The sequence below is a fragment of the Nicotiana tabacum genome, chromosome 2, assembly GCF_000715075.1.
Source record: "Nicotiana tabacum cultivar K326 chromosome 2, ASM71507v2, whole genome shotgun sequence".
Lineage (NCBI taxonomy): Eukaryota > Viridiplantae > Streptophyta > Magnoliopsida > Solanales > Solanaceae > Nicotiana > Nicotiana tabacum.
In genome coordinates, this window is record NC_134081.1 from 58,705,271 (window position 1) to 58,724,840 (window position 19,570).

General features: G+C 40.3%; 2 protein-coding genes across 2 annotated transcripts; one reads left to right on the forward strand and one right to left on the reverse strand.

Moving 5' to 3' along the window:
• Positions 1–8,670: 8,670 nt before the first annotated feature.
• Positions 8,671–9,627, reverse strand: LOC142166826 (uncharacterized). The gene is made up of 2 exons (XM_075226290.1): positions 8,894–9,627; positions 8,671–8,779 (listed from the first exon to the last, which is right to left on the reverse strand). The coding sequence occupies exons 1-2, from the start codon at positions 9,625–9,627 to the stop codon at positions 8,671–8,673; spliced, it is 843 nt and encodes a 280-aa protein (XP_075082391.1).
• A 6,584-nt stretch (positions 9,628–16,211) lies between these two features.
• Positions 16,212–18,583, forward strand: LOC107777265 (lectin-domain containing receptor kinase VI.3-like). Its single transcript, XM_016597263.2, has one exon. The coding sequence runs from the start codon at positions 16,360–16,362 to the stop codon at positions 18,394–18,396; it is 2,037 nt and encodes a 678-aa protein (XP_016452749.1). The 5' UTR covers positions 16,212–16,359; the 3' UTR covers positions 18,397–18,583.
• The last annotated feature ends 987 nt before the right edge of the window (positions 18,584–19,570 follow it).

Sequence of the window (19,570 nt, forward strand, 5' to 3'; positions counted from 1 at the left end):
GATATTTTTGAGCCGAGCCGAGTTTTGTCTTGTATGGTTTCACGGTCTTCTCTTTTATGATCGTATCAGAGAGCATCAGTATGACGACCCTCATCTGCTTGTCCTCAAGGACATGGTTCAGCACGGTGATGCAAAGGAGGTCATTATTGGAGAGGACGGTGTATTACGATACAAGGCAGGCTGTGTGTGCCCAATGTAGATGTCTTGCGTGAGTTGATTATCCAGGAAGCTCAAAGTTTGTAGTAATCCATTCATCTAGGTGTCGCGAAGATGTACCAGGACTTGAGGTAGCACTATTAGTGGAGGCAGATGAAGAAGGACATAGTGGAATATGTAGCTCGGTGCCTAAACTGTCAGCAAGTGAAGTACGAGCATCAGCGGTCTGGTGGATTGCTTCAAAGGTTAGATATTCCATAGTGGAAATGGTAGCGGATCACTATGGATTTTGTTGTTGGACTCCCACAGACTCGGAGGAAGTTCGATGCAGTATGGGTGATTATGGATAGATTGACCAAGTCAACTCATTTCATTCCAGTGGCAACTACTTATTCTTCAGAGCAGTTGGCTCAAATTTATATTTACGAGATTGTCAGGCTTCATGACGTGCCGTTATCTATCATCTCTAACAGAGGTACTTAGTTTACATCGCGGTTCTAGAGAGCCGTACAGCATACGTTGGGCACACGGGTGGAGTTGAGTATAGCATTTCACCCTCAGACGGACAGTCTGCGCGCGTGTGATGGATTTTGGGGGTTCTTGGGATCAGTTCTTGCCACTTACGGAGTTTTCCTACAACAGTTATCAGTCGAGCATTCTGATGGCACCGTATAAGGCTTTGTATATAAGGAGGTGTCGATGTCTGATGGGTTGGTTTGAGCCAGGTGAGGCTAGGCTGTTGGGTACAGATTTCGCTCAGGATGCTTTGAAAAAGGTTGAATTGATTCAGGATCGACTTCGTACAGCCCAATCCAGATAGAAGAGTTATGCGGATCGGAAGGCTCGCGACATTACATTCATGGTTGGGGAGAGGGTTTTGCTCTAGGTTTCGCCCATGAAGAATGTTATGATGTTCGGGAGGAAGAATAAGCTAAGCCCTAGGTATATCGGGCCTTTTGCGATTCTTGAGAGGATTGGGGAGGTGGCCTACAGACTTGCACTACCACCTAGTCTAGCTGCAGTTCATCCAATGTTCCATGTTTCAATGCTACAAAATTATCACGGCGATCTGTCTCATGTGTTAGACTTCAGCTCAATCCAGTTGGACAAGGATCTATCTTATGTTGAGGAGCCGGTGGCCATTATGGACAGGCAGGTTTGGAAGTTAAGGTCGACGAACATTGCTTCAGTTAAGGTTCAGTGGAGGGGTCAACTAGTCAAGGAGGCGACTTGGTAGACCAAGCATGATATGCGTAGCCGTTATCCTCATATTTTTACCACTACAGGTATGTCTCTATACTCGTTCGAGGACGAAAGTTTGTTTACAGAGGGGGAGGATGTAACGTACCGATCGGTCTCTTAGAGAGTATTAGCCCCGATACCCTATTTATTTCTCCTTTTATTTCATTTTATGGTTGCGTGACTTGGTTGGATGCCCAGTGTTGGGTTCGGGAGAGTTTCGTGTAGAATGGGACACATAGTCCCTAAATTAGAAGTTTAAGTCATAGGAGTTGATCGTAGGTTGACCTGTGTGAAGACGACTCCGTAATGGAGTTTTGATGGTTCTAGTAGCTTTGTATGGTGATTTTGGTCTTAAGAGTGAGTTCGGATGTTGATTTGGAGGTCTGTAGGTCATTAATTGATGAAAGTTGGAAAATTCATGGAATTTTGGGAAGTTTGACTGGAAATGGACTTTTTGATATCGGGGTCGGATTCCGATTTCGGAAGTTTGAATAGTTCTATAATGTCAATTGTGACTTGTGCGCAAATTTGGTGTCAACCGGAGTCGTTTTGGTATGATTCAGCGTCGGTTCCGAAATTTGGAAGTTCATAGTTGTTAAGCTTGAATTTGGGTTGCGATTCATTGTATTCAGGTTGTTTGATGTGGTGTTCGGCCTCGAGTAGGTCCGTTAAGTGTGTTGGAAATAGTTGGCATATTCGGACGGGGTCCGGGGGGCCTAGAGTGTGATTCGGATCGTTATCGGATCAAGTTTGGATTGTTAAGACTGTTGAAGCTGGGATGTTCTAGTGTTATCGCACCTGCGGAGGGATTTATCGCAGGTGCGGGCTCGCAGAAGCGAGCTAGTGAACGTAGGTGGGAGAATGGCCTTGTCCAAAAGTGATCGCAGAAGCAGATTATCCGCAGAAGTGCCTTCACTTCTGCGATGGCAGGTGCGCAGAAGCGCCAGTAGTCGCAAGTGCTATCCTTTCTCCCCGCAAAAGAGGTCTTGCAAATACGAGACCCTATCCGCAGAATCCCTGGACTTAAGTTTTTTCCGCACCTGCGATGGCTTTTCCGTAGGTGCGGCGTCACAGAAGTGCTTCTTGGGCCGCAGATGCGGTTTAACTGGGCAGAAAAGGGGAAATATTGAGGGTTTGCTCTCATTTTCATTTTGGGACTTTGAGAGATCAGATTGAGGCGAGATTTTGAGGGATTTTCAGAGGAAGCATTTGCGTAAGGATTCTTGACTCATTTTTGATTAATTCCCATAAATCTACTGTTAATTTCACCTTTTAGTTATGGTTTTGGAGTTTAAAATTGGGGAACAAATGTAGAAGTTCTTATACCAAGTGTTTGGGTTTTGAAAGACTAAATGAGATCGGATTTGGATAATTATTGTATGGTTGGACTCGATATCGAATGGGTGTACGTATTTTATAATTTTGGTCGAGTTCTGAGACGTGGGCTTGGGTCGACTTTTTGGGGCGATTTTTTCAATTATTGCTAAAATCATAATTTCATTATTTAGATTAGTTTCCTATAGTTATGTTTATAGTATGTAATTGGTTTTGTCTAGATTTGAGTAGTTCGGAGTCGGAAAGTCAAGGGAAAGGCCTTCTTATTGATTGATTGAGCGAGATTTGAGGTAAGTGACTTGTCTAACCTTGTGTGGGGAAATTCCCCTTGGGATTTGGTAATGTTATGCTAATTTGCAATATGTGAAGTCCGTATAATCAAGGTGACGAGTGTGTACACGGGCTAAATATTGAAAATTCGGTTCTAGCTTAGTAGTTTCCTTTTTATTCCCTAATTGAGTTACTTTAGCATGTATAGTCATCACGTTTAGCCTAATTTCACAAGTCTACTTGTCTTATCTCTTATTTGCAACTTGTACTACTTGCTTAGTTGAATCATCTACTTTATTGATTCAGTATTCATTATTTAGCATTAGAAGTCCTTACTTGAAATTTGCTATCCTTGGAATATCATTGTTTCAGTTGTTATGTTTTGGTTTTCGTGGTTATTATTGAGGTGACTGTTGTGATTGTAGCACGAGGTTTCTGCCGCGTGGTTGTTATTATTGCACGAGGTTTCTGTCGTGTCGTTGTGATTATTAATACGCATGCAGTGGTATAAGATCAGGAAGTTGAAACGCATGCGGTAAGATAAGGTGGGCTTGATACGCGTGGCTAGTAGGGGAACTACTAAAAGTCATGCAGTGTGATAAGGTGGGCTAAAGTGCGAGATGCTATTTTGGGAAAAATAATTTTCAAAACAAAATATAAAGGCTCCCACAGTGATATAAGGAAAGTATGTGAGATATTTACTTTTGGGACCACGAGGCGGTACCTCGGGAGCGCCCCTGTTGATTTCCTCTATTTGTTGTATTATTTGCTGTTGTAGTTCCTTAACTTGTAAGATTTTTGCTTCCTTTCATGTTGTATTTGTCTTCTTTGATTCCGTGTTGTTGCATTCCGTAAATTGTTATTGTTTCACTTCCCTATCATTTTATTATATCATTATATCTTCTGCCTTGTTTCTTATTATTTCTAGTAGGGCCCTGACCTGACCTCGTCACTACTCTACCGAGGTTAGGCTTGACACTTACTGGGTACCGTTGTGGTGTACTCATACTACACTTCTGCACATGTTTTTGTGCAGATCCAGGTACATCCTATCAGCCTCGATATTAGAGTATTGTGTTGCTGCTTGGAGACTTCAAGGTACACCTGCCCACGTCCTCAGGCCTCGGAGTCCTATTTTATCCCGTCTTTTCCTTGTTTCCTTATGTTTTTATAGAGAGTGATGTATAGGATATTTGCAACACTATATCTAGATCTTGTGACTTATATCTACCGGGTTTTGGGAGTTGTTTATACTTTGAGTTGCAGTTTTTATTTATTACAGTTGTTGACATTTTGAGTTTTAGCTTAATATTTTCGTTATTCCGCATACTTGTTAGGCTTACCTAGTCTTAGAGACTAGGTGCCGTCACAAAATCCTATGGAGGGGAATTGGGGTCGTGACACCTTGTGATTATTGCATTGTTAATTATGATTCTATGGTTAGTTTAGGTTATTACTTTTTGTTTTTAAGCAACTATTCCACTCGGCAGCACTTGCCTAGTGGATAATATATAAATAAAATCTCAAAATGGGTCCAAAGCTTACAAGATGTCCAAACCAAAATAGAAGTTGCATGAAGCTACTAGCTATTAAAAAGATAGAAAAGCTAACATCTAATGAACTAGCTATTACAACATAATAAGTTGAATGCTTTCTTCTCCTATCAGTGTATGTGAATCCAATTGTCATTGGCAAATACCAAGCAGCACCTATCAAGCTCTCACCAGGCGCCAGGGTATATTGTCCATAGGCTAAAATGAATTCCAAACATCTCCACCACAGAGTTGAAGCCAGCGTAGTCTTCCAAGTGTAGCTACTATATGATCTCCATATGCAGCGAACTGATTTTGTCCAAGTATTAATCATGTGCTCACTCATCAGAATTAATGTGTAGAAGAGGAGCCTGGCTTTAGGCAGGCTTTGCAAGGCAAAAGCCAGGCTTGAGCTGGCTTTAGGCAGGCTTTGCAGTGCAAAAGTCAGGCTTGAGCTGGCTTTAGGCAGGCTTTGCAAGGCAAAAGCCAGGCTTGAGCTAGCTTTAGGCAGGCTTTGCAAGGCAAAAGCCAGGCATAAGCTGGCTTTAGGCCGGCTTTGCAAGTCAAACGCTAGGAATGAGCTGGCTTTAAGCAGGCTTTGCAAGGCAAAGGCCAGGCTTTGAAACTGTGCCTTTTTGTGATCTTGTAAGCTCAGATCCTTCCCAACTAGAACCTTTAATGTAGACATCATTCTAAAAATTGCTAAACCATCCTCAGATTGAGCATGAAAGCATGCTAATACTACTGAGAAATGATTCAACAATCTCCAAAAATACCATATGATAGGTTCAGCATTTTCCTTAGCATTTGAACATATCAGAAGTGGGATAAATTGTACCATCCGACACTTGCTTATCGCATTTTTACTGTACAATATCAAAGCACCCCCAGAATGAGCATGAGACCATGCTAATACCATTGGAAAGTACCTTAATAGCATATTGAATGAGACAAAGAAAATGCAGGTTTGTGCTGAGTCCAATCCTGTGAAGCAATCAGTCTGTGGTTCTTCTCTTTGCTATCCTAACCCTAAGGTTAGGTGATTGAGATTTTTCTAGATTGATCAACCTCCTCCCTGCACTAGGCAGTTCAGAGAATGAATGAAACTCAGATGTTCCTACAAAAGAAAATACAATATTAGCTATAAAATCCGCCACTGAGTTGCCTTCTCTGAACACATGTTGAAAGACCACATTGAAGTTTTCCTTCATCTCTATAATTTTCTTCACATCCTGTGCAATTACCCAAGGAGGATCCCATTCCCCTTCTATCACCTTCTTCATCACCAACGAATCAGTCTCCAATATCAGAGGGTGAAGATCGTGCTCCACACAGTATTCCAACCCTTGAAGAATAGCCTTAGCTTCAGCTACCACATTAGTTGTCACTCCCATGTCTACTGCCCTAGTATACACCATATCACCTTCATCATCCCTCACACAAAATCCTAGGGAGCTAGGTCCAGGATTACCCTTTGAGGCTCCATCAGTATTACATTTGTACCAATCATGAAAAGGAAGCTGTCATGTTACTTTTGTAGTGATCAATATAGGTTTATATCCATCAAAGTATTGAATCATGTATGGCCATAACATTGGAATATTAGGCATCCAAGCATACCTCACCCTTGCCAGTTGATGCAATGTCCTATTTATCTCATGAATCACCCTATTTATGGACACTGAACTCCCATGTTTACCTGCATTTCTTCTCTTCCAAAGCTCCCAAGTGATGATAGCTGGTACTGCTTGAAACAGTGGCTTTAATTTTGGACAACACTGAGCATACCACCAATGTCTAATAACCTGCTTCAATTGAATCAATGGCACAGTAATTCCAGCCGCCCCCATGAAGAAGTTCCATACCGTAGAGGTAGTAGGACTTGTGACAAATATATGCTGAATGGATTCCTCTTGGGGCTGCTGACAACACCAACACCTAGACATCACCATTTGCCCTTTCCTCCTCCACATGTCATCAGTAGCTATTTTCTGCCTCCACAATCTCCACAAGAAGAAGGATATCTTGAAAGGCAAACCTTTAATCCACATTAACTTGAATTCCTTATTAGGATCAGCTCTATGCCTTAATATTTGCCAAGCACTGCTAACACTGAACTTGCCTGAAGGAGTTGGCATCCAGTATGGCCTATCCCAATATCCCTCATTGCCTTCATAATGCATATTTAGCCTTATATGTTCTGAAACTTCCTCATTGAAAGTTTGATCTAGCAGCTGAACATCCCATATTTCCCCTTGCCGCAGTTCTGCCACCTCCTGAAGATCTTCATTGATTGGAAAGTCTTCAGGTAATACGTGATGAAGTGCACCCAATCCAGTCCAATTTTCATGCCAAATATTAGTGGTTCCACTCTTCAATTCCCATACAATCTCATGTTCTACTTCTTCCCTAGCATTCAGCATTTGTCTCCAAACATGAGACCCTTTCCTAAAATGCACCATTGTGGGTAGCTCCTTCTTGCAATACTTATTCCACGTGAAATTAGACCACAAAGATTTTGTGGTCCTAAACCTCCACCATAGTTTAGCAAACAGTGCCCTTGAGACATCATGTAAGGACCTAAAACCTAGGCCCCCTTCCTCTGTAGGAAGGAAAAGATTTTGCCATGAAGCCCAGTGTCTACTTCTCCCTTCTTCCTTTGTGCTCCAAAAGAACCTAGCAAAAATCTTATGTAGATGCTCCAGGATGTTGTTTGTTGGATCAAGGACTGATAACATGTGAACTGGCATACTTTTCAACACACTAGAGATGAGTGTTGCCTTTTTTTTCCAAATGACAGCAGCTTTCCTTTACATGAATGCAATTTAGCCTTCACCTTCTTGATAAGATCCTCATAATAGTCCTTCCTCGTTCTAGTGTAAAAAATAGGACATCCTAGATATGTGAAGGGGAATTTACCTCTTGCAAATCCTGTAATAGCTCCAACTGCCTGAAACAATCCATTAGCAACCTTTGAATGCATGTAGTATGAACTCTTATCTTTGTTGATCATCTGACCTGATATCTTCTCATAGTTCCCCAACACTGCCATAATCTTGCTCAAGGAGGGAAGATAAGCAGATGCAAAGATTATGGTATCATCAGCATATGCCAAATGGTTTAAAGGATCAGACCACTTAGGCATTCCAAATCCCACAAATGACCTGTCTTCAAAGAGCTTATTCAAAGACTTGGAAAGTACCTCAGCTGACAGAATGAACAATGCTGGAGATAGGGGATCCCCTTGCTTCACACCCCTTGTAGACTTAAAGAACCTTGAGGACTTCCCATTCACCAATACTGAATACCAGTTATTTGATATCAAGCTCCACACCATGTTGATGAAGTGCTCAGAAAATCCCATCTTCCTTAGCACATGCAACAAGTACTTCCATGAAACCCTATCATAGGCCTTTGCCATATCAAGCTTGATCACCACATTAGCTGGCTTTCCACTTAACCTTATGTCAGTGACAATTTCTTGAGTCAATAAGATGTTCTCAAATATACTCCTACCCTTTATAAATTCGGATTGATTAGGAGATATTAGAGATGGCAGTAAACTCTCCAATCTGTCATGTAACACCCTAGACAAGACCTTGTTAGTGAAGTTGCTCAAACTAATAGGTCTTAAGTCAGAGAAGGTCTCAACTCTAGGTTTCTTGGGTAGCAACACTAGATTGGTGTAAGTGATGGATTTAGGCAATGCAGCTCCTCCATAGAAGTGTAGCACCATGTTGTGTATATCAGCACCAATAACATCCCAGCATGTTTGATAAAACAGGACATTGAATCCATCAGGACCACTAGCACTGTCCCCACTAAGCTCAAAAACTTCTGCCCTTACTTCTTCAATTGTTGGCAATCTGCTAAGTTCCAAATTCTGATCCATGGTGACCATTGAAGGTACATTATTGAGCAAGGAAAATTCAGAAGCATCACCTTCATTTGTGAACTGTTTTTGATAGAATTCCACTGCAGTTGTAGCCAATTGCTCCTGGTCTTCAATACATACCCCACTGCCACTTTTAATCCTCTTCAGTTGCAATTTCTTTCTTTTGCCATTGACATGATTGTGAAAGAAACTTGTATTCCTATCTCCTTCAGCAAACCAAATCATCCCAGCTTTTTGCTTTCAATACTGCTCCTCAATACTCAAGTATTTCTTCAATTCAAATTGAGCCTTTTGAAGAACAATCTTATTCTCAATTGTAGGCTCTTCTTCAAACAACATCTCCTTCACCCTAACAATGTCCTCCAAAATAGCCAATTGCTTGAAGATATCACCAAATGTTTCCCTACTCTATTTTGAAAGTGCTGCCTTCACCCTCTTGATATTCTATTTGAATATCAAAAACGGATCCCCTATAAAATCAGCTTCCCAATTCTGCCTCACCACATCCATGAATGTAGCATGCTTTGTCCAAAAGTTCAAGAACCTGAAAGGCTTGACAAAATTGGTTGTCTGCTCCCCACATATCATTAGCAGTGGTGCATGATCTGATCCAGTTCTGATTAGATGCTCAACTTCAATAGTTGGCAACATGTTCTGAAATGAAAAATTCACAAAAATCATATCGAGACTCTTGAATATACACTCAGCATTGGATCTCCCATTCCACCATGTGAATGGACTTCCTTTGTACCCTTGCTCAAACAAACCACAAGAGTTTACACAAAATGCAAAATCCTCATATTCAGGAAGGTGCACTGGAAGTCCCCCTATTTTCTCATCTTCATGCAATACCACATTGAAATCCCCTCCTACCAACCATGGTAATTCCATATCACTTGCTAAGTAATACAAGTGATCCCACAATTCCAACCTCTCCATTGCTGAACATTTTGCATAAACAAATGGCATCATCATGTGCTGCCCCAGGTCATGGTGAAACACTCTCACAGTCACTTGTTGCTTAGTATCCTCCACTAATTCCCATTCCACCACTGCATCGAAGAACAACCATATTTGCCCATTAATATTTGCATAAGAAGTCTCCATATTCAACCTCCTTCTATATCTATCAATAAGTCCCTTCTTTTTAAAAGGCTCCATCAATGCAACTACATAAATATTATGCTCCCTATTCATGTTGATCACCCTAGGAAAGGCCTGTTGTGTATTCATGGACCTTATGTTCCATATTAATGTTTTGATCATCATCATTTAGATAGAGAAGTTGGCCTCCTGGGCATTATTCTTGAAGGTTGTGGTGGATCTTTACTATGATTCTTAGTTTTCTTACCTCCTTTAGCACTAGTTGTGGGTGATAAATCCCCTTCTCTAGCTACTTGTTTGAAGTTTTCTGCAGTTGATTCATCATCTCCTTCATCCTCCATTGGATTTTGTCTCAATAAGTCTTCACCAATTGGTGTCACATTGTGTGTAACTAAATCATGTAAATGTTGTACAGGAGTCTTAAGTGGAACATTAAGATGTAGTTGCATAATTTGATCAGTGCCAAATTCCATAGGCGCTTCCTCTATTTCCCCAGATGCTCTTGGAACAATTGCTTGCTCATCATCCTTTTCATACTCCTTGAATTATAGATCATAGACACTACCTAGCCTAGGAGTTACTGTAGTCGTCTGCTCTGAAAGCACTGTTCTAGTGAGATCACCACCCTTCCCATTGCCTGATATTTGGTCTGAACCCACTATATCATCCCTAATCTTCACATCAACATCTCCGTCAAGTTTGTTCTCTAATGCATACACCGGAACACCATCTACATAGGCCAAAATCTCTCCAGTTGCACTAAGGTTGGGGTTTACTGTATCTGCCTCATCAGGTGAACCTGGCCTTAGGCCTGGCGTTGCCAGCCTAATGCCAGGGGAGCCTAGATTTAGGCCTGGCATCGCCAGCCTAACGCCAGGGGAGCCTGACTTTAGGCCTGGCGTCGCCAGCCTAACGCTTGGGGAGCCTGGCGTCGCCAGCCTAACGCCTGGTGAACCTGGCTTTAGGCCTGGCGTCGCCAGCCTATCGCCAGGTGAGCTCAGCTTGTTGTCCTTCTTCCCCTTGTCTTCTGTTGTCTTTGTTTTGCCCAGCTGATCATCCTTAACCTCAACTGCATTGCTCCATAAGACCTTTGTAGAGTTTACCTCATCAAGATCCTTAACCTGCCCAGACTCTTTTAAATTGTCTGAGATGGAATCTCATGACAAGATTGGTTTGTGGTCACATAGAGTTGTTTTGGCTCCTCTTTGCTAGTCCCAAACCTTCTATGAACCCAGTCGATTGTGGACTGAATCCCAGAAGGAGTAGGACCATCTTTAGAACTGAAGACTGGTTTTTCCCCCACCAAAACCAGTTGGTTGTTCTCGTTTATATCACTTTGTTCCTCCTCTAATACTGCAAATTTATTCCTTACTTGAATTTTGTTTGTCTGATCTTCTTCGACCTCTACCAGTGCAAAGTTATTTGTAGTGTGCACCTGCTGTACACCAGCATTCACTGGCACGATTGCATTGCCAGTTTGCCCTTGTACCTGGGTTTTGTTATTTTTGTTGGTTCCCCGATTATCCCGAACTTCCTTCCACTGTTCACCTACGTTCCCGACTACTTTTCCACTTGTGAGAATCATTAAAGGGGTAGTGTGATTTTTGGTTTTTCCTTGTTCATCAGCAGCAGGATTCCAGTTGTTCAACTTAGCAAGATCATTCCTTTTCTTGCTGCTTCGATTCTCAATAAGCTCGGGGTGCAAATGCCAACATTCAATTTCATCATGTCCTTGTAGTTTACACTCCTTACAATATTTTGGTAGCATGTCATACTGAATTCTCACCCATTCTGTTCGAACACCACCAGAAGCTTCATCATCAATATCCAATCGCAGCTTTTTAGGTTGTTCGGCCAACAAATCGACAAGAACTTTTACTCTTGCGCAGCTCGGCCTCGTTTTGTTTGTAGTTGCCGCATCAAGACACACTGGCCTTACCATAGCTGTAGCCAAAGAAAACAGAGTTTCCTTTACAAAAAAGGTAGGCAGCAGTCCAGGAAAAGAAATCCACGCCATCGCCATCGGAGTTTCTTCACCCGCCTTAAATTTTGCATCGTAGATAAGAGTACGCAATTGGTATTCGTACCCATCTTTGGCTTTTATGTAATACGTACTCTTCGATGTGAAATTGAGGAAGTCTTGCCATAGATTTAATCTAATTAACACATGATGATCTCTAAGGAATATGAAATTACACTCACCTTTGATACCACATTGACTTGGAATTATTTGGCGAAGCTCGTGAATCTTCGGAGATCCATAGAAAGCTTGCCAACGACAGCATATTGTAGGCCTTCAATCACGTTTGTTTGATCTACTTCTGCCTCTGTGAATTTAACCACTGGTTGGCCATTCAAATACACTGCTCATTGCAATGGAATGGGTTGAATTGAAGCTGCAGCAGTAGCCATCGCTGGAGGATTTAAAGTATTTGGTTTCAAAATCTTAGAGTAATCTAGAGGAGCTGGTTTGGAGTTAGTTGTTGTATGTTGTTGTGCGACGCTGGGGGAGGGAAGACCAGCCGGAAAAGATGGCTGGTCGCTGGCCATTGTAGACATTGAAGCCTAAAGCTCCAGTTTGTCCGCGATGAACAGTAACGAAGTCACTGTTCACGGTACTGTTTGGCACTGTTCACTGCTACAGTGACGGCGAAAATTTGAGAGAACCAATTCTAGAGAGAGAATTTTTCTAACCTCATTACTTCTTTGATTATTCCTCATTACTTCTTTGATTATTCCTTTCATAATTATTTCTTATTTCATAATTGTAGAGTATTTTGGAAGTTAAAGTTTGGAATCTTGGCATCATATTGGAGGTTAAATACATTCTCCGCATTATTTATTTCTCAAATTCATATTATCTTCACCACATTGTGAGGAAGAGAGTAAAAGCAGGAAGGAGTGATGCCGTGCCATTGCATTTATCTCATTTACTTATTATTATATGGTGAGGAAGAGAGTAAAAGAACGAAGGGTGATGTCGTGCCATTCATCTCATGTATTCTTTGTTACATAGTAAGGACGAGATTAAAAGCACGAAGGGTGGTGTCATGACATTTCATTTATTTATATCATTATTTCATGGTAAGGACTGGAGTAAAAGCACGAAGGGTAATGCCGTGCCATTTTCATATCATTGGTTTATCTGATTTCATTGGTTGATGATTTATTCGGCTATCAAATGATTTCATACCAGTCGTAGTTGTCATATTTTTCCACTTTTTGCATGTCCCCTCCCAGTTTGTACGTTATTATTCTCTGTTATTGTTACTGCTTCATATATACTTGTACAAGTTTATTTATGTAGGTGTACTGTCATAGCCTCGTCACTACCTCGTTTAGGTTGGGCTCGACACTTACAGAGTACATTGGGTCGGTTGTACTCAGACTACACTTTTGCACTTCTTGTGCAGATTCTGGTATTGGTCCCAGCGATGCGTGAGGTGTGTCAGCTCGGATCATTGCATACGGAGACTTGAGGTAGATTTGCTGGCATCCGCAGACCTAGAAGTCCCCTTCATCTTCCCACTTTTACTGTTCATTTCCTTCGAAAGAGTTGTATTTATTTCAGACTCTGTTTGTAGAACTTCTAGTTACTCGTGTACTCATGACTTCGGATCTTTGGGAATAGATATTATCATATGACTTATGTATGTACTATATCATATTGGGTTTCTATTTCTCGTTGTATATCATCATTGTGTTTTAACTATTTAAAATTGGGTATTTAATTATTTCACATCGGCTTTCCTAGCAAGTGGATGTTAGGCGCCATCACGACCTCGAGGTTGGTATTCCGGGTCGTGACAAGTTGGTATCAGAGCATTAGATCTCACGAGTCATGAACATGTTTAGTAGAGTCTGGAGGATCGGTACGGAGACGTTTGTAGTTATCTTCCAGAGGCTATGGAGTTTTAAAATTTCACTTCTTTCCTTCTCTATCATGCGATTTTATTCTATCATTAATAATTGAACTATTTTATTCTTGTTCTCTCGTAGATGGCGAAAACAAGCACATCATCATCAGCCGGACAGGAATCGGAGCCCCTTGTGGCAGCTACTACCAAGGGTAGAGGCCGAGGTCGAGCCAGAGATCGAGCCAGAGGCAGAGCTCAGCCTAGAGCTCGAGCAGCAGCACCCGCAGTGGAGCCTCAAATTGATCAAGAGGAGGAGATCCCAGCTCAGACCGTAAATATGCAAAATAATAAAACCTAATCAAACTCTACAGCTATTAAAAAAGTTTTGAAGCTTTAAATATGAAAATCAGATTTTATGAAATTATTATTTGTTTGGATTTGATGTTGTCATAAATGATGGTGAAAAGCTCTGCTATTTAATAATGAAACAATGATTTACATCATGAATTATATAAAATATTTCAGAGTACATAAGACTTCTAACCCTATAGAGTTATGTTGTTAATAAACTTTCATCCTAGAGTTTAAGAGTGATTAGGAGTCATCCTTTACAATTGGAATTATCCTTTGGAGTTTATATCTCAATTTTAAGGGAGTCCGGTAAAGATTAAAGTTATTTTGCTTGAAATTTCGGATTGAAACCCGAAGAGGAAGAAGAACAATGTTGTATAACTAATATTTTATATACAAGTTGTATGTTATTTGTATGTCCAGTGTATCATTGGACATACAATGATATATACACGATATACAAAATATATACACATGACATATAAATATATACAATAATATAATTGTATATAAGTTGTATACAAGTCATATATAAGTTGTATACAATCAAACTTTTATATGCAAATTATACATAAGTTGTATTGTTTAGCTTCTAGTTAGTAGGTTTAGAATGAGAAATTTGAAGTTCTATAATGTTGGGTTTGTTTTCCTCATATAACTATTACAAAAAAATTGAATTGAGATTTTAAGATAAAACCTCTTATGGGGAAGGGATCTATGACTCCAAAGGTGACCTCAAGCTGAGTTGATCATAGGGAGGAGGTCCCAATTCAGACCGTACCCGTCAGACCAGCTCAGGTCCCGAAGGGATTCATAGCTACTCTAGTATTTCAGTACGCTCTAGTCCGCTTGGTGGGCCTTATGGAGAGTGTGACTAAGACCGGTGCATTTCCGGTGGCACCAGCCGTCTCTCGGACCGGGGAGGAACACAAACTCCTGCTACTCACACTCCGGAGCAGGTGGCTCCCCTATATCAAACTCCAGTAGCCCAGCTACATAAAATCTTCCTACTTGTCTAATCTGAACGTTCATTCCAAAAACTTGTCATAATGGACGAAGCAACGTGTTATAAAATGGAATAGTTGAGTTCAAGATTCAAAGCTGACTAAATGGCTTCATTTTAAATTCTTAATGCATCAACAGAAGAATTTCCTCTTAGGGTAGGTTAAGGGAAGCTTCGATGAATTCCATAAGTTGATTGACTTTTAGACTTGTAACAACCAATGTAAAGACTGTTTTATATTTCTGTCAGAAATAGTGGCCATACAAACGTGGACCACACCTTTCTCCATCACTTGCAAAACAATATAATGAACCCTCATCCATAAGCAACTGATATTATTCCTTGAATTTCTGCTCTCTCAACTTTGACTTAGTAAATAATCAATTAATGAGACACGGTTTCTACATTCAAATAAGAGCCCGTAAACCCCTCGTAAGCAGTGGCGGAGCCACATGCATTTAAGGGGTGTCACCGACACCCCTTTGTCGGAAAATTACATTGTGTAGTTAGGTAAATTTTTATAAAATATGTATATATACTATGTATGACACTTCTTGACTTCTTGGTTAGTTTATTTCTTTATATTTTGACCTCGCTTAGTAAAAATTCTGACTCTGCCACTGCTCGTAAGGAGGTCTTCCCATTTAATAGGTCATACGAAATCTTCCCTTTTTAATATGTCGTATGGGACACAAATTTAAATTAGTATACTGTATAATACATAGTTATAAAAAAGAAAGTAAAAAAAAAACCGCTAATTTTAATAAAGGTACTTGGTCTACATTAACATGCTGTAAAATTGCAACGTGCCTCTGGTTATTCTATTAAAGCCATATCACTTGATTTGATTGTCAATCTACCAAGTATGATTAGGTGGAATAATTATGTATCACTAAGCAATCATATAAGTTTAATCTCATTGGTCAAATGTGATATCAAGGTAGTTTCTTTGCCATCTTCAATAATTAATTCTTTTTGTTTTTTAAATATGGAAAACTTAATCCTCATGTGTTATTGGAGAGTGAAGGGGTGCACGGGATAAACAAAGTAAAAACATGTTTTGACGTTTAAAGACACATGATTTTCTGTTTATTAAGACTAAACTGAACTCCTAAAATAGAAAGATTCTTCCAAAATAACCCAAAAGAACAGTTCTTTAATTACCAATTCACTCACAAAAATACAAAACCAACTGAATTAAACCAATTAAATATTTTTCTGAAGCTCTTGGAGCTTTACATGCCTTATGACATTTTCTTTTCTTTAGTCCATGGCAAAGCACAATAACGAGAGTACCAATAAAAGTCTCCAGTCTTGAAAAGTTGAAAATTTCAAAATTGAGATCATCTTTTAAGTTATTGTGTATATGGCAACCCTTATTTCCCACTCTGATCTGCTACTTCAAAGTCAACAACCTATAACGACTTTGATATGACTATATATCTCTTTGTTTGTTTCAAAGTCTCTCCATTAATTAAGTTAATAGCATAGACTTTGAAAATAAAACCTCATCTTCCATTTGTTTTTCTCTTCCTTTAAGAAGGCATCTTCTTGTCTTTTTGAGTTGAACAGTTTAGCCTCAAAACTTAACAAACTGCACTTCCAAAATACTCCATGGACAAGCCCTATTGCCTAGTTATTCTAGCATTCTTTTGCACTATTCTTGTAAGAGCTCATTCATTTGATTTTCTTTACAATGGATTCAATAAGTCAGATATCATGACTGCTGGAGTTGCATATATCAATCCTAGTGGTGCACTTAAGCTTACCAATAGATCATACCATGTCATAGGCCATGCTTTCCATCCCAAACCTATACCAATTTTCAACTCTAGTACTAATTCCACTGATAAAAATGCTTCTTCATTTAGTACAAACTTCGTCTTCGCCATTGTCCCTCTTAAGAACACTCCAGGTGGCTTTGGCTTTGCTTTCACCTTATCTCCATCCCCGAGTTTTCCTGGTGCTCAAGGCAATCACTTTCTTGGAGTCCTCAATTCAACGAATGATGGCAATGACACTAACCACATCTTTATGGTTGAATTTGACACTGTGAATGGTCACAATGAAGGTGTGGACAAAGATGGAAACCACATTGGAATCAACATCAATAGCATGAGGTCTATCGCATCACACTCAGCCGATTACCATATTGATGGCACTTCTGAAACAGAACAGGTATATCTACAAGGTGAAGAATCGATTCAGGCTTGGATAGATTACGATGGAGTAAAGAAAGAGGTAAATGTAACAGTGGCTCCAACATCAGTTTCAAAGCCAATTCAACCTCTAATCTCTAAGCCCATAGACTTGTCCCCAGTGATGAAGGAAAATATGTATGCTGGTTTCTCAGCAGCCACAGGAGATAAAGCAAGCTCTCATTACATCTTGGGTTGGAGTTTTCGGTTGAATGGAGCTGCTGATCCTTTAAATCATTTTAAGCTACCTACTGCCCCACCTGAAGTGGTAACATCCTCCAAGAATTCCCATCTTAAAAAGGCCTTGATCGCAACATTTTCCTGCACGGTTTTCCTGATCATTGTGGCATCAGTAATTGTTCATATCCGTAGAAGAATGGTGCAACATGAAGTTCTAGAAGACTGGGAGCTGGATTGTCCTCACAGGTTTAGATACAGAGATCTTTACAAGGCAGCCAGGGGATTCAAGGACAGTGAACTAATTGGAGTTGGAGGATTTGGTGCCGTTTATAAGGGTATTTTGCCCACTAATGGAGCTGAGGTTGCAGTGAAGAGGATAGCAAGCAATTCTCTTCAAGGAATGAGAGAATTTGCAGCGGAGATTGAAAGCTTAGGCAGGTTAAGGCACAAACACTTGGTCAACCTTCAAGGCTGGTGTAAGACAAAGAATGATCTTCTCCTAGTGTATGACTATGTCCCAAATGGAAGTCTTGATTCATTACTTTATAGAACGAAAAATGACATTGTTCTAGCATGGGACCAGAGATTTAACATCATCAAAGGGATTGCTGCAGGGCTTCTTTACTTGCATGACGAATGGGAGCAAGTGGTAATACATCGAGACGTGAAGAGCAGTAACGTCCTGATTGATGGTGAAATGAATGGTAAATTAGGGGATTTTGGGCTTGCAAGATTATATGATCATGGCAAGAATTCACACACTACAAATGTTGTAGGAACAATAGGCTACCTTGCACCCGAATTATCACGAACAGGGAAGGCCTCAACGAGCACAGATGTTTATGCATATGGTGTACTGCTTCTTGAAGTAGCTAGTGGAAGACCACCTATTATCTATGAACCAGGGCAAGGAGCTCTGGTACTAGCAGATTGGGTGATAGAATGTCTTCAACTAGGTAATATTCTTGATGCAGTTGATCCTAAGTTGAATTCTGCCTATGTTGATAAAGAGGTGAAAATGGTTTTGGGACTTGGGCTTCTTTGTTCTCACCCAAGACCAGAAGCTAGGCCAAACATGAGACAAGTAATGAGGTACCTCAATGGAGATGAATCGCTTCAAATTTCAGAGCAATTGAGCTCTGTTGGATCGGGCAGGGTTGATGAAATCACATCCAAGTTCTTGGAAGTGTTTGCTAGTGATACAATCAATATATCACGCCGTACATTTTCCATCGGACAGATGTCATCTAGTTCCCTAAATGCTGGTAGATAGAAACTATAGGAACTTCTGTATAAAGGATATACACTGTTCTCGTGTTTTGCTTAAAGCTCTTTATAGGAATTAAGTAGCTTCTTTTTAACCAAAAATTCACATTTTCTTCCTTGTAATTGTACAATTTAGATGGATCATTTATTTCTGGTGCATTCATAAGTTACCCGTAAAACTGTACAGTTGAATTTATACCTGGTTTCTAGACAAGTGAATTAAAGTTATCCTGAAATAATAAAATAATTGAAGAATTAAGCAATACTTAGCCTTGAGATGGAGACGAAATAACAGAAATAGCAATTCCGGGAATAGGGTTTCCGGGCACAACAGCAATGAAATCAAAAAGCAAGAAGATAAGATTGTATTAAGCTTTGAATAGAATGTTGCATAAGTTTGTCAGAAAATTCATGTCCTTTACAATGATAACTGAGCTCACTATTTATAGCTACGTCTAGGGAAGGAGGTCCTAGGATCGTGCCCCTCTTCAATGTCAGTTATGAGGGTCATTGATGAAGATGTAACGGTGAGCATAAATGCCAAATTTCCTGTAACGGGCAATCGTTCTTAATGCAACGGAATATTCTCTATTAAATGCTAACGGGCGAAGAGTATTCATCACATCTTTATTAGCGTTATTCTTTCCGATGACAAACGAAGCGGTTGTCTTTGGTCTTGGCCATCCCCCGTCTTGGGTTCCACGTGTCCCTCTTTTGGGCGGCCACGTGTTATAGCATATTTTACCCTATACAGTTAGTCTCCCTGCTTTCCGGTGACACAACTTTGTGTTACCGGAAAGTTGGTAGAAATACTCTTTTGGCAGTAATTACTATAACTCCTTCTGAAGGCTTCTGACGGTTGCTTAGACGCACGTCTCTCCATATTTAATGTCCCGAACACGCGTCATCCCACGATTCAGCACAACTTTTGCCGATTCTCGAGGTAATCATGGTCATGAATTTAGCCGCCAAAACTTTTACTTATACGCATCAACCTTATCCCTTATACTTCATAATTTTACAAGCTTCTCTTATTCGACTTGCATCCTGCTCTTCATCTTTTCTCTAATTCTCTTCAAGCAAAAACTTTCCCCTTCTTCCATACAATGGCTTCTTCCTCAAAGTGTACCAGTTTTTCAAAGAACAAGAACAAGGCCGAGGATTCTGCTCTTCCAACAGTG

Bases quoted from the DNA above. Each gene is read 5' to 3' on its own strand.
- LOC142166826 (XM_075226290.1), bottom strand. From the start codon at position 9,627: ATGAATAGGGAGCATAATATTTATGTAGTTGCATTGATGGAGCCTTTT. The intron at 8,780-8,893 runs GTTTTTGATATT...GGACATTGTTAG, and splicing joins GCTGATTTTATAGGGGATCC to GGTGAAGGAGATGTTGTTTG.
- LOC107777265 (XM_016597263.2), top strand. From the start codon at position 16,360: ATGGACAAGCCCTATTGCCTAGTTATTCTAGCATTCTTTTGCACTATT.